The sequence below is a fragment of the Eumetopias jubatus genome, unplaced genomic scaffold, assembly GCF_037043125.1.
Source record: "Eumetopias jubatus isolate StellerSeaLion01/CBP00866 unplaced genomic scaffold, mEumJub1_p1.0 scaffold_16, whole genome shotgun sequence".
In the NCBI taxonomy this organism is placed as follows: domain Eukaryota; kingdom Metazoa; phylum Chordata; class Mammalia; order Carnivora; family Otariidae; genus Eumetopias; species Eumetopias jubatus.
This window is the reverse complement of record NW_028274822.1, coordinates 13,063,589-13,089,440: the sequence shown is the minus strand read 5'-3', so window position 1 is coordinate 13,089,440 and position 25,852 is coordinate 13,063,589. Positions and strand designations below refer to the sequence as shown.

The window sequence follows — 25,852 nt, the reverse complement described above, 5'->3', positions numbered from 1 at the left end:
TTTTGTACTTTGGGATATGATACTAACCAAGTAGCTTCCAGACTCCACTGGCCCACACAGGCAGGTCCTCAAATAGGGTCATTTTTAAATTTTGGAGGTCTTAAAGATTCAAATTATATTGAATATATTATATCAAATATAGCAAATAAATTATATAGAATATATTAAAATAAATCCACAATCCTCTATTAAGTATAATTTTCACTGGTAAGTATTTGGAAATAATTACTGTAATTTTGCTTTTAAGGTTACTTTCCTAAGAGTGATTAATTTCATTTACTGTGCTTTTCAGTATGAAGTCTTGGAAACTGAAGAGACAGAATCTAGCATACAATTTCTCTCTAAAATTAAGGAACTTCTTACGAGTACAAAATTTAATATAAAAATCAATATGTTTCAATTTGAGTTCCAATTTAAGTATATGTTTCAATTTACTTATATATTCACTAATTTCAGTTTTGTCACTTTTTTCATTTTTTGGAAGCAATACTTATTTCTCCAATGTGGAATGTGACTTTGAGCCCCTGGAAAGTTCGGGGGCCTTCATCCCTGACAATACCACTCACATAAAGCTGCCCTGCATCTCTCATCCTGTGCCCTCTCCTTCTTCTGGTTTCTTCTTGCCTTTACCTGAAGGGGTTTCTCCTTCTGATCACAGCGGCCACTGGGCATCCCCTTAGTTTCCATGGATTTGATATGAAATCATTAAATTTTCTGGAAAACCATTAAAAAAACATTAGATGTTCTTTCTTGGAGTGAAGAGTGTTTGGAGTGTGAATGAAGTTTTCACCCTGTATTTCTGGGGGTATAACTGAGGAGTGGGACCTGTAATAAATTGAAAGTAGCTGAATTTGACCTTGCAAAACAGCATTATTTATGGCCCTGTGCCTCAGTGATGTTCTCAGGGGCTAGAATTCCAAAGTGCAGAATACAGTTTCCTTAGGAATACTCTGGAAATGTCCAATTTGTGGTCTTTTAGAAAGAACAAATTTATTACCATTTAATAAAGAATAATGGATATAGGGCAGCTTCAATTCATTTGACTGTTTACAATGAATCAGGCATTATACTAGATTGTTGCTTATTTTTTTTAAACTCAAACTTCCATTTGATAGAATAAAAATTGAAAACTTGCTTTAATGTCATTTGTAACTTTGAAAGGCATTAAGTTTGTGACTTCAACAAAATCAACACCATGGCAATTTTAGAATATTATTTTTTCAAACCACACATATCTCCCTGCTGTTGACCTTCTTCCTTTTCCATACCATGCCCCCACCCCCTCCCCAAATGCTTCGATATTGTGTGGTTCTTTTACAGCTCTAAGGGTGGAAGGACACGTGGTTTTCTGTCCTGCAAATTGATCATCTCACTGAATAAGATGCAGTTTAGAAGGTTAGAGAAATTAAAGACTTGACCCAAGTCAACAACTTTTAGCAACAAGGTTGGGGTTAGGGCTGGGTCCCTTAAGGGTCCATGAGTATTGGAACCTGCCGCACATTAGGCATAATGTCACAGAATATTCAAGGAGAATAATTTGGAGGATCCAAGTGAATTCCTTTAGTCTGTGACAACCCCAACTGTGGTATTGGGATCAGTTTAGTATCCTGGAAAAATTCTGCAAAGAAATACCAAAGCAGATTCCTAAAGAATTCCATGCTGGTGGCACCCTCTATATTTCAGAAACAACATTATCAAGAATTTGAAGACAATCGCATTTTCATCCTGGATTCTAAATTTGCTGTTATACCTCAAGTTCCCCAGTAAGAGACCTCTGTGTTGGAAAGTCATGTTTGTGCATGTTTGTGCTACATAATATAGTTAATGTTTGTGATACATAATATAGTTAATCACACTTTCCAGTCCAAAAAAATTAGGAAGTTGTATGAAAATAATAAATACAGGATCAAGGATGCATAATATTTAAAATTAGGACAGTCTTGAAAAGAGGATGTATGATTACTCTAAGCACATGTAGGGTGGCTATTCTAGAGAGAAGGAGTAAGGAGATTATGTGTTAAATCTCCAAATGTTAACATTTTTTAAAACTACAGATTGAGAAAGCAAGGACTATAGCCCCATTTAATAGACCGTCTAATGTTGTAATATTTGTTTTACTGCAAAGAGCACTTTTGCTCTATTTCAGCTTAGAAAGCTGGGGTGATTTGATGGATGGTAGACCCCAGGAATGTGTCTGCTTAGGAGTTGAAAACAGAAATCTCAGAGGGCACTGATGATAGAAATGCCACATCAAGGAGAAGTGGGAATATAGTGTGAGAGCATAGGCAGAAACACAGAAACATTGCACTAAAGAGAATCAGTGTTAAAGAAAGTGAGTGTATCATGATGTTGTTGGCAGAAGAGAGAGTTTTAGAGTGTTGGTAACAAGGATACAGGACCAAAGGAAATTTTTTTTTGTTCTGAGTTATTTGGTGGTTACATCCAAGGCTGAAGAAATGAAGTTTAAATACAAAAATAGATGAATATAAAAACCATTATATGCGCCGAAAACATACTTGGAACTCATTCCATTTCTCTTTGTCCTCTAGGCGGCACTCCATTCCACAATGGCCTCCCTTGCTGCAGCAAATGCAGAGTTTTGCTTCAATCTGTTCAGAGAGTTGGATAATAATCAAGGGAGTGAAAATGTGTTCTTTTCTTCTCTGAGCATCTTCACTGCCCTGGCCCTGGTCCGTTTGGGTGCACGAGGTGACTCTGTGTCTCAGATTGATAAGGTCAGTCTCAGTTGTGCCACCACCCATGGTTTCTGCAATTAATCAGTTAGGGCAAATTGTTTCCTACAAGAGCATATTCTACTGCAATGGTCCCATGTAAATGAAAACATCTCAGTGAGTCCCTCTCTGGGTATGAAGGAGACACACTGATTGTAGCACTTGTTTTTGGGATGAGAGAAGGAATATTCTCAGAACTGCCACTTTGATTCTTTTCCTTAGTACAGTGGTTCTCAAAATGCGTTTCCTAGACCAGCAGCATCAGCATCACCTGGAGAACTTGTTCGAAATGCAAATGCTTGGGCCCCACCTGAGACCTAAGCAGAAACCTATGGGGATGGAACCCAGCAGTCTATGGTTTAATAAACTCTCCAGGTGCGCACTAAAGCTTGGGAACCACTGCCTGAGTAGAAGTAGATGAGAAAGAAGAAGAGCAAGATACCAAATGAAGTCCCACTTTAAACACAAGTGACATGGCACCAATGACATAATAGTACATTCCAGATAATAGCAGCCTATCTGAATGGTTATCATATTGTCACCAGCACATGTAGAAAGCACCTTTAACTCACCCTTGTGTACTACCCTGAACCAGGCTGTGCGGGGAAGTGACAGTCACGGAACTGTAGTAGCTCAGTAGCAGATGAGATCCCAGGTCCAGGCTGCCTGTGGAGGTCTTTGTCAGCCCTTTCTGCCCCCTGGATCCCCCCATAATTTTATTCATAAATGAGAGCTGGCGGAAGATTGTCTGCGTTGTAACCCTTCACAACTAAGCACTTGTTGATTGTGCTGATAATTTAAGCTAGGACAATTCATTTCTCACTCTGGATAGCTCAGTGAATAATTTGTTGCTAGGGAATAACCACAGAGTCTCAGAATGCCATTTTCCCAAGAGCTGGAGTGATTCACAACCACAGTGTATTGGGCACTTTTAATGAGTTGAGAGCAACTAGCAACTAACTGCTGAGAACTTCATCAGTGTCCGGCTCTGGGGTAAGCTCTATGCGTATCTCACTGGCCGCTCGCAATAGCACCAAGCAGGCACTCACCCTGATCTTGTGTGTTCCCATGCCATCTTAGCTAGTAAGTGGCAGTGCTACAAATAAAACTCAGGGTGATCTTCTAAATCAGGGTTTCTAAATCTTGGCCCTACTGACATTTTGAGCCAGATAGTTCTTTGTTGGGGGGGGGGGGATTTTCTGTGCATTGTAGAAGGTTTAGCAGCATCTCTGGCTTTTCCCCACTAGATTCCATTACTGTACTCTGTCCAGTCATGACAATCAAAAATGTCTGCAGATGTTGCCAGATATCCCCCAGGAAGCAGAATCAACCCACAGTTGAGAACTATTTGCCTTAAAGCCACCAAACTGAAATGCAGCCCGAAGTACATTATTGCAAAGCCACAGTTGTTTTAAAGTTAGTATTTTGATAAACAAATATAAAGACTTTCGGGGGGAAAAACTTAGCAACTAATAAAAATGTATTCATTCATTAGTATAAGTACATAATGTTTTAGAACCAAGTAAAGCAACGTGGTGTCATGGAAACAAAACACTGGTCTGGGAGTTAGGAAATCAAATCCAAATTCTGATTTGGGAAAATTAGTTCATCCATGTGGGCCTCAGTATCCTCACGTATAAACTATGGGGGTTGATTTGGTGGTATCCGCTTAACAAATAGCTTAAAAGTTGTTTCTGTTGCATATGATAGACAAAGATGTGTAGGCTCCACACCTATGACAAAACCCCACACCTTTAACACAACAGAATACACAGTTATTCGTTATTGTATGATTTCAGGTTAGGAACATTCCTGGGCTATTGCCTGATTAATTTCCTGAGGTCTCCTTGCCCTGCCGGCAGCCTGGTAGACCCTGGTCAACAACTCAGGGGAGGTGGGTCACAGTGGATTCAAAGAGCCTATCTTACTGGGGTCTGCTCTTCGTCTGTCACCGCTGGAATCAGTGCCTTTGCTGAGTTACTTTTTATGCCTCTTGCTATTATAACCTATAAGAAACAGACAAGAGGGGAAAAAATGCAACTGTAGACACAGAAACATTCATATAATTCATCTGTACAAATATTTAGTCATCTGCAGTAAACCTTCTTGGGAATTAATTGTTAGCCTTACCCCTCCAGTCCTCAGACTCTGTCCCAGTTAGTTTGTCCTTGCAATACCCAGCACTTGACACTCTGGGTCACATATGTATATCTTAGAGAAATCAAGCCTCAATCAATTTAGTTGTAATTTATGGCATCATTCCGTCTCTCTCAAGCATTGCCATGGACCAGTGGTCGTTCTTGTTTTTGATGTTCACATGGTCACAGTTGGGCCAGTAGAAGTCTCTTTAAACTTGTCATTTTTAAACAATCCTTTCAGATGACTCTAAATCTTTGCTAACTGACAACACGATGTTCTGGGCCTGTCCTGAATTTTCTTGGCTCAAGGCAGGTCAGGTCACCCACTCTCTGTGAAACCCTGGTTCCTTTACTAGGTAATAGCATTGAAATCCAGAATCGGCATGCATGAGGTTCGGTAGAATTAAAGTGACATATCAGCTGCTTGCCATTTGAGTGAAGGAGCAGAAGAACATATTTATTTATAAGGTCCTGTGTTTAGGTTCATATTTTTTCATTTAGCTCTAATATTACTGTACTTTCTTATTTTAATATAGTAGTTTTAATTTTAATTTTTTTATTTTTGGAGGAAAAACTAAACCTTATTTATTTTTTAAGACTGAAACACTTGGACAATGTGTCACAGCCTTGAGACACCAAACATAGGCTATATTATCATTTCAAGTAATAAGCTGGGTAAAAAGAAAATAAGGTCTTTATCAAAATGATAAGGTGCTAGAGCCAGGGCAGGAACACTGCTTGCTACAAAGGCCCCAGGCAAAAGTGGTATTTGGTAAAGGGGGCGCGGGTTGCTCCTCTTTTGTTTTAAAGGAATCATAGTGGGCGCCTGGGTGGCTCAGTTGGTTAAGCGACTGTCTTCGGCTCAGGTCATGATCCTAGAGTCCGGGGATCGAGTCCCAGATCGGGCTTCCTGCTCAGCAGGGAGTCTGCTTCTCCCTCTGACCCTCCCCCCCTCATGTGCTCTCTTGCTCTCTCAAATAAATAAATAAAATCTTAAAAAAAAATAAATAAAGGAATCATAGCTCAGCCCTGAGTTGCTTACTTTTTCTCCTTTGACCTTCCTGTTGCCCAGGGATTGTCTCAGTAGGGCTGTGTTATTTCAGGGGGCTAAATAGGCAATACTGAGTTTAGGCTTTCATTCCATCCTGTTCGATAAAAACAGATTTTTTTTTTTTTCCAAATCCAGTACTTAATAACTCTCTTAATTAAGAAGACATCAATTCATCCTTCAATGTTCATTCCTGGATACTGGTATATAGTGCAATCGAAGCCCCCTTGCCCTTCAAGGGAGGGTGTCACTGCAGGATTGTCCAGTGGCTCTGCTGCAGAGAGCTTCGGGGCCCATCATGGCAGCCAGGGAGAGAGGAGGGCTGCTTCCCACACCGAGTGGAGCATCACCTCTCGTGTATTTGCAGGGTCTCCCAGTTGGGAGATGTAATGTGTATTTCAAGAAACGCATATCCACATCTTCCTGGCCAGAAACAGATATCCACAAGGAAGTGTTCAAAATTCTTATCCAAACTACCTCTCCCAACTCCACATCTTAAAAATCAGCTTCAGGCCCTTGTATATAAAACAAAACCAAGCAAAACAAAGATCCAGAAACCTTTTTTTTCACCCCCTTCTAAATTAGTGACCTCCTGGATTTTGTTTTACAGCTTATGGAAAATGATTTGGTGATCCTTCTGGTAAACAGGAGTTTGGCAACAGACAGAAATACCTCTGCTCACACTAACACAGTGGTTTTTAAAATGTATTTTTCTTTTCTTTGAGCTACCTACTCTTCTGTTTTCTCTCACATAGCATTTCATTGAAATAAAGTATGAATAAATTTTTATCTTAAATCATGTCTTTATATTACAGTGTTATTTAAAAGTTATATAAATTTGAATTTTCTAAAACAATTGGGTTTTTTACCAAAAACATTTCAAAAAATAATCATTGTAATATGTTACTTATTCTACCATGTTGTGAGAAAACATAATAGTTTTATAATTTGGCATGAATACACAGGTAGAAGGCCATTGGGATGCAATGATTCATAATTTTTTTTTTTACCTTCAATCCAAAGATCCTAAAATTTCTTACATTGTGTCGACCCATGATTTTCCTTGTTTGCCATTATCTGACTATGTTACAAGTTGTGAACAATAAAAAGAAATTCTGATTTTCCTACATAGGGTCAGTCAGGGGATATGAGAACACAGGACTGCCGGCATTTTGGATTGTGATAAATATGCCCTTTGATATTTTATTTAATACCTATTACATTTGAATATTTACTAGTATCATTATTCATCTTTAGTCATGGTAGTTTTATTGTTGAATGTGTAGTATCTTAGAATTTTTGAAAATATAAAAATATATATGCATCACCTCAATATTTACCAGTCCAGTTTACTAAAAGCCAATTAGGAATGTCAGAAGAGACAACCAGATTATTATCACAATGGAGTAAAATTAGAAATGATCAAAGAATGATGTTAAATGTTTATGCTTGTTAAAGCTTTTTTCAAAAAGTTAACAAGAATGACTTCTGGGGATTCATATACTTTTTATAATATTGCCTCAGTTCCACAAGAATTAGTTCAGAAAAGACATTAGCATTTTTGAGTCCTGACATTGTACCGTGATATTTTATGTTTCTGGTACCTCCATATATTGCCAAATACCAGTCTATCCAATGCCAAGGCAAAATGAGAAAGGAGCCTGATATTTTTCATGCTCCACGGTGGCCTCGAACTCGGGGTGCAGGATGACATCCAGGGTGCCAAGCATGTTGTCTTGATGCCTGTAAAGACCCCACCAGTATTTTAAATTGACTACTAATTTGTATATCAAGTTTACCTTGTTGCCTTTGCCTTATCTCTTACTCTCATGTTAATTATTATTTCAGATTAAGAGGATGTAGAAATTGAGGTAGGTTCCAATTCTCTGTGACCTATTAAGACTAATAATGACACTCATAGCCTTTATACATTTTCATATAGCTTACTGAGCTCTTCCATTTCCTCCTAGCCAATACGATGGTGCTATTAATTAGGGGTCTGAAGTCTTGAAGTTGAAAGTCCCCACAGACACACTGATAACAATATTGACTTAATTAGATTCCCATCCATAATTTCTTTACCCAGTGTCAGAGGGGTCCCTTACCCTTTCTCCCCACTTCTACCTCCCACCAGGGATATGGTTCAAATATAGCTAAATGACCCCCCTTTTTTTAAAGATTTTATTTATTCATTTGAGAGAAAGACAGAGAGTGCACAAGCAGGGGGAACGGCCCGCAGAGGGAGTGGGAGAAGCAGACTCCATGCTGAGCAGGGAGTCTGACCTGGGTCTCCATCCCAGGACCCTGGGATCATAACCCAAGTCGAAGGCAGACGCTTAACCATCCAAGCCACCCAGGCACCCCTTAAAGAAAGACCCCTTAAAGAAAACCTACATCTTTCTACAGAAAATCTTGCTTGTCTCTGACAGTGCACATTCATTTTGCTCCAGACAGCTGCATAAATGATTATCATATGCGTAGAATCCTAATTTATTACTTCCTAGTAGAGTAGCCATTTTGCATTTCAGATCCCATGGACTTAAGGGCCTGGGGGAATTCGGATAAAGTGCAAGAGAAAATTAAAGCTTGGGCAGAATAGCAATTATTAGAATAATGGGATTATGAGAGCCACACTGGAAAAGGAAAAGCCTAAAACTACTTAATTTCAAATAATCGTAGGATCTTTTTTTGTTTGTTTCAAATAATCGCGGGATCTTAAATCACATCTCTCAAGCCCCAATTTAGCTTCACATTTAGGATTTCCTAGATATTCAGTAACTACGTCTCTCTTTTATGTCTTGGTGCCTACATAATTAGCCTTAATCTTGCCCTCCATGTGGGTAAATAAGATTTCTCACTTATTCACTCTGCCAGCTTGTGGTGCTTTCCCCAATGAATAATCTGTGTTCTAACCAAGTCAGTAGCGGGGCTGCACCTGTCACGGCTGCCCTGTGAGCTACCAAACACACACACAAACACAACCACTGACAATGAAGTCTCTTCCTTCCTTTATTTTGTGGGGTCCCTTCCTGTCGAGCAGTACCTGCTAACTGATTTCCTTGCTCCCTGTTTGCAGATACTTCACTTCAACCCAGCCTCAGGATGGGGAAACTCTTCTCAGGCTCAGGTAAAGACAACACGTTCTTTTAGGGAAAGGGAGTGTGAGACTAAATGTAGAGAGATTACTATCGCACCAATATATTTAATTATGCTTACTGTCCTTTCAAAGCAAAGGAATATGTCTCACTCAGATTTCCATCTTGTGGCATCTCCAGGACAATTTTTGATAATTTCTTTGTTAATTATTAATGTACCAATATTTTACTTGTGCGTTGGCCAGATTTTGGCAAGATAGTTTGGAACTAAATGTTTTACTTTTATCCTTTGATATTCACAGCCAACTTATATTGGTTAAATGAATTATTTAGTATACACGTGAGGCATATTCATTATCTGCTGTTAATAATTTTATTCTAAGGTTAATTATTTTAGTAAAATTTGTAATTAACTTTGATCACAGATACTATTATGAGAAATTGTAAATAGAGGGGACATTGCTGCTTTTACTAGCATCATTATTTTCCAGTTCTTTCATGTATAATATACATGTTTTATTTCATGTGTAAATAAGACTGCAGATATATTTGCAGTCCTGTAATACATTTTTATAAATCTTTTTAATAACAGCCAAGACTTCAGTCTCAACTGAAAAGAGTTCTCTCTGATATAAACACATCACATAGGGATTACGAACTCCACATTGCCAATGGTGTTTTTGCAGAAAAAGTATTTGACCTTCATAAGGTAAGTGTGGCCTCCCCTGTCACAGGTTATTTCCACTCTGGACCCTAGTCTTGTTCAATCCATCATTTGCAAAAAGGCTTGTGTCTTTTCTACAGAGCGATACAATGGTGATTCGTTTTTCTTATAGCTGCTAATTGTGTTGCCAGATGTCTCCAGAATTTCATCTCCCTGTTTCTAGAGTACAGCTTTACTTGAGCTGAGTGATCCCCGCATTCAGGGTCCCCAGACTGAGAGGCTCCAAAGCAGAGGAGGCCATGTCCTCTGGCAGTGGTGCGGGGCTGTAATGGGGCAGGAGGAGAAGACGGCTCATTTAGGGTTGTCCGTGGGCAGCAGAGGAAAAAGTCTCCCCCCTTTTCCCCTGAGCTTTGTGTCTCCTGGGATCGTTGTGGATCCCCAGGGCTGAGTTCATCTCCTCTGTTCCAAGCCATGCCCTTTCATCTCTCCTGCCAACAGTAATTTTGCAGTGAGGTCACTTACGGAAGAGTGCCTTGTAGGGGACATAGGCAGATACGGCCAGCCACTGGCAGAGGGACAGCTCAGGCTGAGCAGAAGGCGGGGGACTGGTTCCCTCGAGGTCAGCAGGCAAAGTTTTCATGTTCCTGTGCACTGTCTGTGGTATCAGTTCATTCACCATGGCTTCCTGCTCACCCAAAGACCAGTGAGACCCAGACTACACCCTCTGTGCTCCTGGGCTCAACCCATGCTTTAGAGCCCACTGTCGCTATGACAACCGGATGCTGGTTGGTGCAGTGGCCATGATTTTCTGGGCATGTTTGTTCTCCCTTGTAATTCTCCACTTGTCAGACAACCATAAAGCTTTGCTTCCGTGACATCTCTGGGCTAATCTCCACTTGCATCTTTGTCAGCTGTCTGTGTTCCACCCAACCATTATTGTCTCCTCTGTCTGTCACCCACACAGATTCTTTGCCCCTTCTGACACTGCGCCTAAGCCCTTTGGCAGCCTGCCAAGTATGAAGCATTAGGCCACTTTGTTTTTTTAACCTTTCCAAAAGAATCCTACACAGGCTTCCCAGGGCCCACCTTGTATGTTCAACTCCACATTTTGTGTCTGTTTTCCCACACATACTGCGGACTCCCTGAGGGACTGCTAACCCTTTTAACCCGGAAGTTGATGTGTCTATCATGTTACTATTTATAGCACATTTCCATGTTCCTTTATCTGGCACTCAGTGTATGCATCCAGCACAGGAGAGGTGAGATCTGATCACCAACATGGAAAATAGACACTGCTATTTTTTTCCTCCCAAACATTTACAAACACAGTTAGTTATTCTAAAAACTACTTTTGATTAAAAGTGTAACTGTTGTCGACTTTCAGTTGTCAGATCAGTACAAAGATAGATCATCTCCAAATTTTCTGCATTTTGTTGTGTAACAGTTTTTTACTCATATTTGAATATGGATGAGTCTATTTGAATTGATGAAGATAATAATGTATAAATTGTCTTTACAAAAAGTATATGGAAGACCCAGCCGCCATCTCTGATACCTTCTCCACCCACCTCCCGAATCTGTGCTCAATCTGTATTGGTCAGACCTCTGTGAATGTCAGTCCATATTGCCCCAAGCTCTGCCACCATTTAGGGTGACTTCAGTGTCCCTGTGACAGCCAGCTGTGAGCTCAGCTTCCCTCCTTACAGTCTCCTGACCCTCTCTCCCTATACCATTACAGTAACAATGCCCAAGCCACACCCTGAAACTCATCAACGCCCAGAACTGTTCCACTCCTGAAATGTATGACTGGACTTGCCCCGTCAATGGCTGCATCATTCTGGTGCTTCTCGTTCTTTCATTATTTCAGCCCCACTCTACCTGTTCTTCAACTGCATCGAGTTATGCAATTTTTCCATCTTTCCATCATCTCTCAGCTTATCAGCTCTCCCTTTCCCCCAGCAAAACCCCACCCAGATCAGTCCCATGACTTCCCTCGGCAGCTGTGCTTCGGCCACTAGGCGACGCTTGTGCCAAGCCTCAGCGTGTGTGGTCTCCACCACCAACCACACCACGGGCTCCCAGCGCCACTAGGTGTCCTCCATGCTGTCCAGCAGTCAGCTGGGTGCTCACAGTAATTTCTCTCATTCCTCACACCAGTTACTGAAAGCTCTTCTGCTTCTCTCAATTTCCCAGCAACCCCTTATTGCCACCATCAGTTTCAACTAGGTCTGTGCCAGGAGTTCTAGGTCTCTGCTGCCTTAGATTTGTCCAGTTGGTCCTAGAGCAGGAGAAGGGCCCAGTGCCGTGGGAGCCCAGGTGAGGACTGGAAGCCATGGGATTTAGTGGGAATGTCTCTGGGTTTTCTTCAGTGCACATCCTGCTTCCCTTGGTCATCAGAATCCTGACAGTAACAGGGCGTTAGCCTCTGCCTTTGGGTGGGGTTGGTGGGTGGATGTCTGGGTCATCTGGGATAGACTCAGGGTGACACCCTGTGCTCCTCAGAACTGCTGCTCTCAGCTCCTGGGGTGGCTGGCCAGGGGAAGGGCCCGCTTGCACACCTACTGCTCTCCATCCTGCCAAGACCAAACGCTGGAACTTAGTCCTAAATTTTACACCCATTTGTCCTGTTCACCTCAAAAATAGAATTTCCATACTTGGCACAAGTGCTTTCAACTTTCAAACTTCTTCTTTTTTCAAATAAGAACTTACTTTAATACTGAAATGGAAATACATATACACAAGATGAATATTTTAGTTCTGGATAGGCCATTTGATCTTCTTAAAATTAATGGAAGAATTTTCAAGTGACAAAGCAACAGTGTGTCTCTTAAAGATGAATACATTATATAAGTTCATAGACCGAATTGTATATAGAGAAAAAAACTGGACTTGGGTTGTCTTATGTTCCAGCTTCTCTTCTATAGGTAAAAGCACATCTGCTTCAGAATAATGCCTTTTCTTACTTAAGCAATAAATTCCCATGTCCACTTGTCTTCTACTTGACAAAGAAAATAGAGACCATTGGGGCGGATCCATATCCCAACTTACTCCCGGCTCCCTTTCCCCTTTCCCTTCAATTTCAGAGGCAACACTTTGTTTAATGGATAATTCCTCCTTTCTTCTTGCCACCTCACCCCCTCCCCTGCCCCCAGTTTCTTGGTGATGTCTCCGTCACTCTTTTTCTTGAACTTCTATCATTCTGCTCTCTTCTCCTTCATCGCATATAAATGTGCTCCAGATACATACCATCTAAATTTTTCTCTCCTTTTTTTTAAAAGTTACCCCATGATTCTCTTCCCGTTTCTGTGTTTCTCACTCTGACAGTCTAAACTTGAAAAATCAAGCTTCTTCAGAGAGTGATATGTATAGGCAGGATCCACTTTTTCACCCTCTCTCACTGCTCCATCTATTGCAAACTAGCTTCTACCTTCCACGCTCTCCTGAAGCTGCTCCTACCAAGGTGACTAATGGCTTCCAGGGGACACCAAGCTATGGGCACTTTGCAGTTTGGGTCTTACCTGCCTCTTTAGTATTCACCACCACTGGGGCTCCCTGAAACTTTCTCCTCTCATGGTTTCTATGGCATTGAGTTCTCCTGATTTTCTACCTTCTCCTTCATTTCAGTTTCCTTTGTTTGTCTTTATTCCTCCACTCATCTCTGAAATACTGGTGTTCTTTAGCGTTCCGCCCTCTGGCCTCTTCCACTTTGAGCCTACTGTCTCACCCAAGGAGAGATGATCTACTTAGAAAGTTTATAGTTCCTTGATGTTGTCCTCCGTACCTCCACAGCTCTCTGTGGTTGTGTGATGAGTCGTTCCTCGCCCTCAGTGCCATGCTCATCTCTCTGCCTGCCTACTGACTGCCAGTCCTCGGGCGGGCATCGACAGGTTCTTCAGCACACCAGCTCTCCTGTCCTCACACATTCTCTTTCCCCTGGGTTCTCTTTCGGTGAATGACCTACCAGGTGTTTTGATCAACCTTGACATCTCCCTTTCCTGGAGCTTCACAGTCCATCAGTGAAGAAGACCTAATAGATTTTCCTTCTACTTTCAAAGAAAAGTTATTTTGAAATAATTTCAAACTCACATAGAAGTTCCAAGTATTGTAGAGAGAACACTTTTCCCCTGAACCATTTGAGATGCTTTATCATTTTTGGATACTTCCATGTAATTCCTATAAACAATGACATTCTTCTACATAGTCACGATACAACCATCAAGATCAGGAAGTTAACAGTGTGCATTACTTCAGCTCATCTTCAGATCCTTTTGAGTTTCACCAGTCAGCCCAACATCATCCCTCATAGCAAAGGACTTAGTTCAGAATCATGCATTATATTCTGTTGTTGACTCACTTTTAGTCTCCTTAAATTTGGAACATTTCATAGCCTGTCTTGATTTTCATGATCTTGACACTTTGATAATTATTCACAGTGTCCAGTTTTAGGCCAGTTATATTTTAGAACGCCCTTCAGTGTGGGTTTGTTTGATGTGTCTTCATGATTAGAGTCCTGTTTTCTCCCAGCTTTACTGAAGTATGATGAATATGTAATATAAGTTTAAGGTGTACAACGTGTCGATTTGATACACTTATATATTATGCAAGGATTATCACCATAGCATTAGCTAACACTTGCTCCAGATTTGAGGGAAACATCCAGGTGTTTTTTTTTCGTTGTGTTATCGCTGTGGCACGCTAGCAGGATTCTGATTTATCCCGTTGCTCATCCTGCCATCTTTGGTCACGTGATTACAGGGATGTCTGCTGGGTTTCTCTGTTTTGAAGTTACTCTTCTTCCCTTTGTTGTTAAGTATTTTGTGAGGAGCTGCTTTCAGGCTGTGTAACTATCTCATTCTTGATGAAAACATATTTGTTTATTTATGATAATATTGTTTATTTATAACAATATGCTGTCCTGTTTTCGCCAAAGGGTTGTAATCCATCATATTATTTTCATGCTCAAATTATCCCTTCTATTGGCGTCTGGGTTTGTTTGACATGCCCCCCTCATTTGAGCACTTTCTTTCTGGCACCATGAGATGTTCCAGTCGCATCTTCTTTTCCTGCCTCAGCCCTAGAATCAGCCATTTCTCCAGGAGCCTTAGTTCCTTTTTAGGAGAATACGTGCATATATTAAATCAATGTTCATCTTTTTACCTAAATCTAGTGAAACCCACGAGTTCATACTGATATCTACAATTTCCATCAAACACCACAGGGTTCATTTCTTTTGTTTTGTTTTCTCTCTTTCTGTGTTTATTTAACTCCCTTCTCCAACAGTGAGAAACCTGGCTGCCATTACTCTTACATATTTACTTGTTTGACCAGTCTCCCTCTATGTAACCCATTTCCCATCACTGATGCTGTTGCCCCTCCAAGTGGGAAAACACCTTCTTCATCCCATGAGAGATCTGCCCCTCCATGCTAGGCTGCCTCTCCATGAATATACCTCTTCCCTCCACTTAGGTCCCCCACATCCCATGATGGTCTGCCTACCACAGAGATGTTCCTCTCACTTTTTTGGGCTTTGACCCCTACAGGGATGTCTACCTCACACTGTTTAGGATCTAACATCTGCATGAGGCCACCCCTCCTCAGGGATGCCTCTGGATTCTGCCTACGCTTGAATTCCAGAGTTGGGCTTCCCTGACAAGGCAATGTGTTCTTTGTCTCCTTTGGCCACTAATACTTTGTGTTGAATTGCTCCTCACCGGGATGGGGCTCTGCCATCCAGCTCTGCCACACTGGTCCTCCCCACACTGAGATGTATACCTACCTAGATTTGCCCCTCGTAATGGCTTTGAGTCTGACTTGTTCAAGAAGGAAGTGGAAGGCTAGGGGTAAGAAAGAGCTAGTTCTACCTTCTTCGTGTATCTCTAAAGTTGGTTTTGTCCTCCCCATGGCCCTGGAAACTTCCAGTGCCTCAGTTCAGGACTTCTTTATATCCCTCAGGATAAACTATAAGGACATTTTAATAAGTCCCTCTATCTCCAGTCAGTTTTCTTTTCTATGCTGATTTCAGAGTCCCCTTTATGAAATGCACATTTAATTATATTACTCCCCTTTTTAAATCCTTTTAATAACTCTCCCTAAAATAAAATGAAAGCTCCTTGTCAAGGGAAACAAGGCATTCATGCTCTTCCTCTGTCCTGGCTCATGTTCTCTATTTCCCCCTTTCACTACATGCTTCAGTCATCACAAATTCCTGCTGGTCTCCTGAGTGTGCAAAGATCCTCTTACTCCTCTGAGGGTACTACTACTTGGAGGGCTCACCTTTTCTGCTCATCCTCTTCAACTTGACTTCTTTCTTTTTTTTCTTTCAAATGCAGGCCAGGTCCAGGGGCTTGAGCTTTATCTTAAGTACAAGAAGTAGCCTGGAAGCCTTCTTAATGCTTTCAGTAGGAATGGGTGACACAATCAAGGGAGATGAGCGAGGACACTGTTGAAGTATTTATGGTGAGAAAGCAGTGGTAAAGCCAAGGGAGTGGGCTTTAGCTGTAATCCCTGTTAGCCTCCCCTAATCCACTTCAGATAAACTTAGGTTCAGATAGTGTGCTTGCTGTGCAAATTCAGTTGCGGGTTCTCCAGCAACCCATCCAGCCATATTTCATATTTCTAGCCATATTTCCTCATCTTTGAGTGAGGAATGAGTCCTTGAGTAAGATGGCGAAAATGATGAGTAAGATGGCGAAAATGAAGAGACAAGTTCAAAACCAGAATTGTTATATGCTTAGTTGATGGTGACTTGTGACTATAAGAACTGTGTATTACTTATAGAACTGTAATTATTTATCTTTATAGAACTATATTGAGTGTGTTGAAAAATTATACAATGCCAAAGTGGAACGAGTTGACTTCACAAATGATATAGAAGATACCAGATATAAAGTTAATAAATGGATTGAAAATGAAACACATGGTGAGTGCAGCCCTATTTTTCTACAAGATTTGTCAGTGATATATGAATACTGAGAATGGTCAACCTTAAAGCTAGACATCTTTTGTAAGACATGCCAGGAAAATTTCCCCCTAATCCAAAGTAATGATGCTGCTATTGAATATTTCTCATGCACTGTTGGTGGTAAGGCAAATTGGTGCAGCCACTGTGAGAAAGATAATGGAGGTTCTTCAAAAAATTAAAAACAGAATTATCAATATGATCCAGTAATGCCACCTCTGGGTATTTATCCAAAGGAAATGAAAAAACACTAATTTGAAAATATATATGTACGCCTGTGGTTATTACACCATTATTTGCTGTGGCCAAGCAACAAGTCGGTTCCAAGTTGCTGTGGAAGCAACCCATATGTCCCTCAGTAGATTAATGGATAAAGAAGATGTGATATATATCTCTATACCTAGATAGATAGATAGATAGATAGACAGACAGATAGGAATATTACTCAGCCATAAAAGAGATGAGATCTTACCATTTGCAACAATGTGGATGGACCTAGAGGGTATAATGCTAAGTGAAATAAGTCAGAGAAAGACATATTATTTCATTCATGTGTGGAATTTAAGAAACAAAACAAAGAAAAAAAGAGGCAAGCAAAAAACCAACTTTTTTTTTTAAAGATTTTATTTATTTGTCAGAGAGAGAGAGAGCACAAGCAGGGGGAGCGGCAGGCAGAGGGAGAAGCAGGCTCCCCGTCGAGCAAGGAGCCTGATGTGGGGCTCGATCCCAGGATGCTGGGATCATGACCTGAGCCAAAGGCAGATGCTTAACTATCTGAGCCACCCAGGTGCCCACAAAAATCCAACTTTTAAATACAGAGAACAAACAGGTGGTTACCAGAGGGGAGGTGGGTTGCAGGATGGGTGAAAGAGGTGAAGGGGATGAAGAGTACACTGACCTTGATGAGCACCAAGTAATGTATAGAATTGTTGGATTATTATATTGTACACCTGAAACTTAATATAACACTGTATGTTAATTATACTTCAATTAAAAAAGAAACCAAATGGTGGTTACTAGAGGTTGGGGGTTTGTGTGTGAAGGGGAGTTGTTCAATGCATTTAGAGTTTCAGTTTTGTGAGACGAAATAAGTTCTGAAGACGTGATATACAACAAGGCATGTATAGTTAATACAACTAACCTGTTAAGATGGTAAATTTGATGTTATGATTTTTAATCACATTAAAAAATGGGGAGCAAAAATTCCTCACAATCCTAGCACCTCAACAAATCACTGCTTCCTTTTCCCATTTTCTATTCTAGTCCTCGGCTTTATGCACAAAGAATAAATTGACCTAGTTATGTTCGGAGCCTACGTTCACATCTGTGTCTATATTTTTTTTTCTTCACATTCTATCTCCCACGTATTTACAGACTACTTTGCAATTTTCATGACCATTTAATTCCATAGACCAAGTATGAAATAAAGAATGTAAACATATCCTTAATAGATTTTATATTTATTATATGGCAGAATGATAATATTTGGGATATATTGGTTACATCAAATAAATTATTAAATAAAAAAAGAAAGAAAAATTGCTTTAGTATTGGTCTACAATGTGGTTCTGAGTAATCTTAATAATTTGAATGCTTTATACTTTTCAGAAATCTTACCTATTACATTATCTCATTGGATTGGGAAATAATCCTATGAAACAAATATTGATTTCATTATGACCATTTCATAAATTACTATGTGGGAAATATATTTTATATCATTGCTTCTTCTAAAAGATGGATTCTTTGTCTTTCATTTAAAACCCTCTTCATTTAGCAAAATAATGTATGTGGCAAAAGTGGTACCTTCCAGAAAAAGTGCATTGCTTTATTGTTAAGTGTTTTTCACATAGCTAAAACCGAATTCCAGCAGATGTTCTGGTTGAGTTCAAAACAAATAAGGAAATGTATTCATTGCTCTTTTGTTGATCAGTTGCTTCCAAACCTAGTCATTTCTTTACTTAAGGCTTGACCTGGATTTATACTCCGAACAATATACCTGTATTTGCTGAGTCTGGTTCTGTCTCAAAAGTATGAAACATGTGACTTGCAAACATTCAACATACTACAGCTAGTCCTGGGAAAAAGAATACAGTGTCTCAGGTTTCTTTTTGTTTGTTCATTCATCGTTACTTCAGTAGAGGGTTATTTTGACCATCATCGTTACTTCAGTAGAGGGTTATTTTGACCATCATCGTTACTTCAGTAGAGGGTTATTTTGACCATCATCGTTACTTCAGTAGAGGGTTATTTTGACCATTAGCCACCACATGTTTCAAATGTACTATTCACAAACCAAGGGGAACTATGCAATTGCTTTTCCTAATAACTGAATGGAATTCTATTTAGTGTGTAGTTTGTAAGGGTATCAGATTGCTAATACCTTTTTCCATCTGGACCAATTACTTATTTCTCTTCCTTCTTTCTTCATGCAAATATATCTTAAAATTATTCTTATTTTGATAAGCATTTGTTCTCAATGCTCATTTGGGGGGAACACCTCAAAATACTGCCAACATTCCAACAAACCCACCCAGGTCTTATCACCCCTTCCCCATCCTCCACACACTACCAAGTCCTTTTAAAAGGACTTTTAAAAGGTACATCTGACCCATCATGGCCATGTCCTTTCTTATCTTCCAGTGAATCCTGAACAATCATTTTCCATTGCCTTCAGGATAACCCAAAATTATTACCAGACTTTCAAGGCTCTTCATTTTCGGCCCCTGCTTCTAACCTTTCCAACCCTACTTTCCCTCCACATCAGAATGAGTTAGGGTTTCCCCGAATACACTGTGCTCGTCCAAGCTTCCATGTGTTTGGGTAAACAGCCTCTGCTATATGCAGTTTCTCTCCACCTCCCACCTTGCCATCAGCTCAAGCAGAGGGCCAAGCCAGAGATGGTGCCCCTCATCTGTGCTTCCACAGCACACTCAGCACGTGGCTGTGGTACCAGTGTGTACAGCTGCTCCCCGGTGCTGGACCGTGAGCCCAGTGATGGCATGGACTGTTCTTGCATGGTTGTGATTCAAATCTCGAGAATAGGGTTGACATCCAGCAAAAATCTTGTTCATGTGGAAGGAAGGAAGTAATTAGCCCAACAGAATGGAGTTAAATTCCATTTGGAGTGCTGTGGCCTCGTCGAAGCAGGAGAGGTATTTTGGTGCTTACCAGCAAGAAGGGGCTTGGGAATTGTCTTTCCGGGTCAGAATCCTGGTGCCCTAACTTTCTTGTTGTGTGATGTTGTACAGATTACTTCATCTCTCTGTGTTCCAGCTTCCTCAACAAGAAAGTGCCTGCCTCACAGAGATTTTGTGAGGATTAAACCAAATATTGCACATAAAGTGTTCAGAGAGTACCGGACGGAGCAATTGCTCATGGGTTATTACTAATATCATTGTATTATAATTATGTCATAAGGAAAAATATCATGTTCACCTTGTCTTTTTAAAAATTACATTAACAGGGCACCTGGGTGGGTGGTTGGTTAAGCATCCGCCTCTTGATTTTGGCTCAGATTGTGATCTCAGGGTGGTGAGATCGAGGCCACAACGGGGGTCCATGTTCAGTGGAGACTCTGCTTGAGATTCTCTCTGCCTCTGCCCCTCCCCCTGCTCTCTCTCCCCCTCTCAAGTAAATAAATAAATCTAAAAAAATAAAAATAAAAAATTACATTAAAATTTCACGTTTTTTCTCCATTTATTTTTCAAAAGGCAAAATCAAGAGCATCCTTCAAGCAGGTAGCGTAAGCTCTTCAGCTGTGATGGTGCTGGTGAATGCTGTGTACTTCAAAGGCAAGTGGGAGTTGGCCTTCAACAAGAATGAAACTGTAAATTGCCATTTCAAATCTCCCAAGGTATGGAAATCTTCTTAAGAAGTTTTTTTTTTTTTTTTTTTGCCAGGGGGTCTGGGTGGCTCAGTCGGGTAAGCATCTGCCTTTGGCTCAGGTCATGATCTCAGGGTCAGGGTCCTGGGATTGAACCCCACATCAGGCTCTCTGCTCAGCGGGGAGTCTGCTTCTCCCTCTTACTCTCCCTCTGTGCTCTCTCAATCAAGTGCATAATAAAATCTTACAAAAGAAGTGGTTTTTTTTTTTTTTGTCATAGGATTCCTTCGCAGAAATTATGGAATTTACATAGACAAATGATGGATTCATCATTTCTTTACTTATTTCTTCTGTTGCTTACCAACACCATATGGGGAATTGTTTATAAAACAACCTATTTTCCTGATAATGCAGGTTATGGTACACTACTGGAGGTGTCCCATAAATTGATATTTCTTAGAATATATTCAAATTTGAGAAAGACAATAACATATGAATTCATTTTAAGATATTCTAGTTGGATGCCTATAAGAAGAAAATACGACAAAAGTATGCTTTTCATTTTTTGTGATTCTAACTGTGGGGTGTATAGTTCCAGTAATTTAATATCAGTGATTTTTCCTAAGTCAAAGCAAGGATGTGTTTCCTTTTACAAAGGAAGAAATTATGTTTAGTCAAGTTATGCATTCCCAAGTGTCAGTCTTAACCAACTTTTGTAAAACATACTCTTGTGTGTGTGTGTTTTACCAATTTGTATACAATAATCTTAGAGGATAGTAGAAACATCAAAGGCTTTGGAGTCAGCAGTACTGTGTTGGGGCTCTTGCCTTGCTTCATTGCCAATCTGCATTGTCTTAGGCAAGTTAGCTCAACCACCGTAGACCTTCCCATCCTCACAAATGAGGCGGTTCCAGTAATTGACTTCTAAAGTTTCTTTCAGTCACTCAGCCTTTTGTGTTGAGACAGAGAAACTCAGGTTAAACTTTTAAACTTAGTTTTATTTATTGAAATGTTCTTTCTGCATTTTTCCACATCAGAAGTTTTACACATAGGAGTGCTGCTGAGAGCTGGTAGAAATCAAAGGTCACTGAATGAATGATAAATATTGCTATGAATACTATAGATTTTTTTCTATCATCAGAAGTAAAATACAGACCAGTACTATCAAAATCACACAATTTAAGAATGAGGTATTATAAAAATAAAAAATCTATAGCATTCATTTTTAGTTATAATGCTATTTAATAATTATTTGTTACTATATAGACATTTTCAGATAAAATGCTAAGTGCAAAGCAATGTACCAAGTGCTAGGTATGTTAACTCACATAATCTTTACAGCAGTCCTATGCAGTAGAGAATAGTTTTACCTCCATTATATTGATGAAGGAATGGAGGCACAGAGAAGTAAAGTAAATTGCCCAAAGTTGCACAGCTGGAAGTTTTAAACTCAGGCAGTTAATCTCAAAGTCTGTGCTTGTATCCCTAAGCTATGAACCACTGCAACCACTCTTGGCAGCAAGTCAGGAAAAATCTACAGGATCAACTGGACAAAAACTGAAGCACTATTCTTATAAAGTGAAATAAGGTGGGCTAATAAAAATTTTTTTGTGACTTGACTTTCAGTGTCCCGGGAAAGCAGTCGCCATGATGCATCAAGAACGGAAGTTCAATTTTTCTGTCATTAGAGACCCGTCCATGCAGGTTCTTGAGCTCAAGTATCATGGTGGCATAAGCATGTTCATTATGCTGCCTGAAAATGACCTGTCCCAAGTAAGTTGCTACTGCTGCTTTCACTATAGGGGAATTAGAAGATTTTTAGGATAGTATGGATTGTGTTTTTATGCATCAGCTTTATGATTTCAGGTTATAAGAATTAGAGATTTACCCCCTTATTCATTTATTTGACAAATATTTAAGTAGTACCTACTCTGTGCCAGACACCGTTATAGTTACTGAGATTGACTTACTTCAGTTTAATATAATTTTAGTTGAATAGCTATGAAATTGGAACCCTCTCAGACCTCAACCTTGGAGGGAATATGGCACGAATTTAGGTTTTTGCACTTGGCCGTGAAAACAGTCTTTCATGTATTATTGGAATTTGGACAGACTAAGTATTTTCAGGCAGGAATGATACTGTGGGGTCTGGAGTCCCGGGCCTTTGCACATTGAAATGTATGGTCTCATTCTGAGCTGCTGTGTCTCTGGGAAAAGCAGAGGTTAGGGACTGCCCTGTGACTAGTGTGGCCGGGGCAATGGACCACACAGTGCAAGGGCAAAGAATGGTAGCCCTGCAAAGCCAGGGAGCATCACTGTATCTCAGATCCTGATCTTTCAGGCTTGTGAATGTGGCCTCCTGAGCCTGTGACCTGAAATCCCAGAAGCCTGGATGTCAGGTCCCTCTCTGTAAATGGAATAATAGACACCATCCATTGAGCACCTACTATGTTCCAGGCCATGTACTCTAAGCTGCATTTATGTTATCTCTTTTGATCCATACAGCAGTCACGTGGGACAGGGAAAGGAGGGTCATGGAATTTGATCGATTTGTCTGAAAGATACATACATATGTACAAATATGTGTGTGTACACATATATCAGCTGCCCTAAAATGTTACAACTAAAGTTTAAAATATTTTTTTGTGTTTTGGTTAGTAAAATAATGACTGTTGCTTATGAAATAACTGGAAGGTAGAAAGAATATAAAGAAATGCTCCTCCTACCTAGAGGCATTACTTCTCTCCATCCTTTTTCTATGATTTAGAAACATGATTTTAGAACTTTGGAAATATAATTTCTAGATGCACAAAAGCACAGAATCATTATAATGATTTTCATTTAGTTTCATTTTAATTACCTTTTTTGACATGAACAGCAAGAAGAATGTCATGAAGTTGCTATTGTTAAACCTAAAGTGACAATATGAAATATTGGTACTCAGATTAAATGAATAATTCACTTGATAATCTTTATCACAATTAGATTTTAGCATACATCAATTATTTTAACTTCAAATAATGTACAATAACAGAGAAAAGTAGCCCATATAAAATAAACAGCAGATAACTCAAAAGATAGATTTGATCTTCTTTTTTTTTTTTTAAAGATTTTTATTTATTTATTTGACAGAGAGAGAGAGACAGTGAGAGAGGGAACACAAGTAGGGGGAGTGAGAGAGGGAGAAGCAGGCTTCCTGCAGAGCAGGGAGCCCGATGTGGGGCTTGATCCCAGGACCCTGGGATCACGACCTGAGCCGGAGGCAGACGCTTAACGACTGAGCCACCCAGGCGCCCCAAAGATAGATTTGTTCTTATACATATTGTCTAAGTTTTTCTTTTCTGTAATAGATTTTCCTAATAATGTTTGGATCAGATGAGTATAAATGTATATTCCTACTTTATCCTACAGACCTACATAATCCTACGAAACTAAATAATGGGGAAGTTGGCTTTATAGTGAGTTAAATGAGGAAAAGATTCTAATTCAGAATGAGAAGTTATTATAGATTAACCATAAACTGGATAATTTACACACATAAAATTTAAATTAGACAAAATTTGATTATACAAATTTAGGTCCTTGATAAGGATAGCTGTGAAAAGCTATCTTTAGGATTCCAGTGAGACTGAATTTGTGAACAAATACCTACATAGAAGATTTGTAAACAATGTGCATGAAAAATCTTCCCTGTATAAGTCTGGATTGTCTCTGATCAATGGTCAGTATTCAGGAATTGGTGAGTTCCATTGTGAATCAGTGGGGGCAGCAGTGATGCTGGAGAGAGAGAGCTGTGGGTTCCTAGCTATGTAACCTCCGTGCCCAGCTATGCAATTCGGCACATTTCCTACAATGTCTTGAGTTTCAGTTGTTGCATGTGTTGAGTAGGAGGGTATATTTGGATCCAAGCCCCCCAGATGGTGTAGGTGACTGTGCTACGAGGTGCTAATCATCTAAACCCTGGAGGCTAGAGCTCTGGGCTCCTTGCCTTGGGCCACCTGCGGTTCCATTGGTTATTCCAGCAAGCTATGGAAACATTACCATTTTCTATGTCTTCCATGATGGGAAATGGTCAAGAAATGCTGACTTAAATGACCACGGAGCTCCTTTCTCCTTCTCATGATCTCTGCTACCCTAATTCCTTCACCTGCCCATTGTTCCACTTTGGCTGTATTTGTTCATATGCGGGCAGAGAACAGAAATGCCTTGAAATACAGGTAAGTCACACCTTGTCATAACAGAGCAAATTAACCATGATTTGTGAAAGAGTGCTTGAACTATTAGTGTTAATAACTTCCCATTTTCAGACTCCCCTGGACCCACTGACATACTTACACTCAAATATCCAGGAGAGGATAATTATGAAAAACCATCTATCTTTGTAGTTGGTGTTTTAACTGCCTCTTAAGCATATTGAATTGCCTTTTCAATATTCCTACAGATTGAAAACAGACTGACCTTTCAGAATCTAATGGAGTGGACCAATCGAAGAAAAATGAGCTCTCAGTATGTTGAGGTGTTTCTTCCTCAGTTCAAGATAGAGAAGAATTATGAAATCAAACACCACTTAAGAGCCCTAGGGCTGAAAGACATCTTTGATGAATCCAGAGCTGATCTCTCTGGTATAGCTTCAGGAGGCCGTTTGTATGTGTCCAAAATGATGCACAAGTCCTATATAGAGGTCACCGAGGAGGGCACAGAGGCCACTGCTGCCACAGGAAATAACATCGTAGAAAAGCAGTTCCCCGAGTCCAGGGTGTTCAGAGCTGATCGCCCCTTTCTCTTCGTCATCAGGAAGGGTGACATCATCTTGTTTAGTGGCAAAGTGTCTTGCCCTTGAAAATCCAGTTGGTTTCTATTATAGTAGTCCATACCACATCAAGGAACCACCACAAGAGAATAGATTTGAGCACAATCAAAGCACACGGTGTTTCCTTTGTGTTTACTTCCTTCTAATATTGGTCGGCAGATGATTTTGGAGACTTGACCCTTTGCAGACACCTGGTTGATTGTCCTCACCCTGCTTTGGCCTTTCTACCACTGTGTGCCTCACCTATTGCTAAGTTCATTATCTTTCTGACCCAACTCAACTCATTCCCATCATCCACCCCCCCGCCCCGCCCACCGGCCCCATGGCCCCTTGCACCCGGAGCTGGGCATCACGTCTGGGAACTGCTGGTAAGGACAACGTAGAAGCAGCCCTAGGGGCTTGTCTGAAACGCTCTAGTTAATCCCAGTTATTCGAGTGTCGTTGAAATGAGCTTGGAAGGAGGCCTAGCTACTGAACGTAGCTGGGAAGGCTAACCTTTCCCTGCTGACCTAAGAAGACACTAGAGAGTTTCCTTTCACCATCTGATTTGAAATCAGTGTCGAATTTAGATGCCAAAAAAA

The 25,852-nt window shown here is 40.2% G+C and overlaps 1 protein-coding gene across 2 annotated transcripts; it reads left to right on the top strand.

Moving 5' to 3' along the window:
- Positions 1-2,567: 2,567 nt before the first annotated feature.
- SERPINB7 (serpin family B member 7) lies at positions 2,568-25,301 on the top strand. 2 transcript variants are annotated; one of them, XM_028102856.1, is made up of 7 exons: positions 2,568-2,735; positions 8,995-9,045; positions 9,606-9,722; positions 16,479-16,596; positions 20,349-20,491; positions 22,088-22,234; positions 24,903-25,301. In XM_028102856.1, exons 1-7 carry the CDS (start codon positions 2,568-2,570, stop codon positions 25,299-25,301), a joined length of 1,143 nt encoding a protein of 380 aa, XP_027958657.1. The 2 variants fall into 2 exon arrangements, with proteins under 2 accessions (XP_027958657.1, XP_027958658.1); XM_028102857.1 differs by lacking the exon at positions 8,995-9,045.
- Positions 25,302-25,852: the final 551 nt, after the last annotated feature.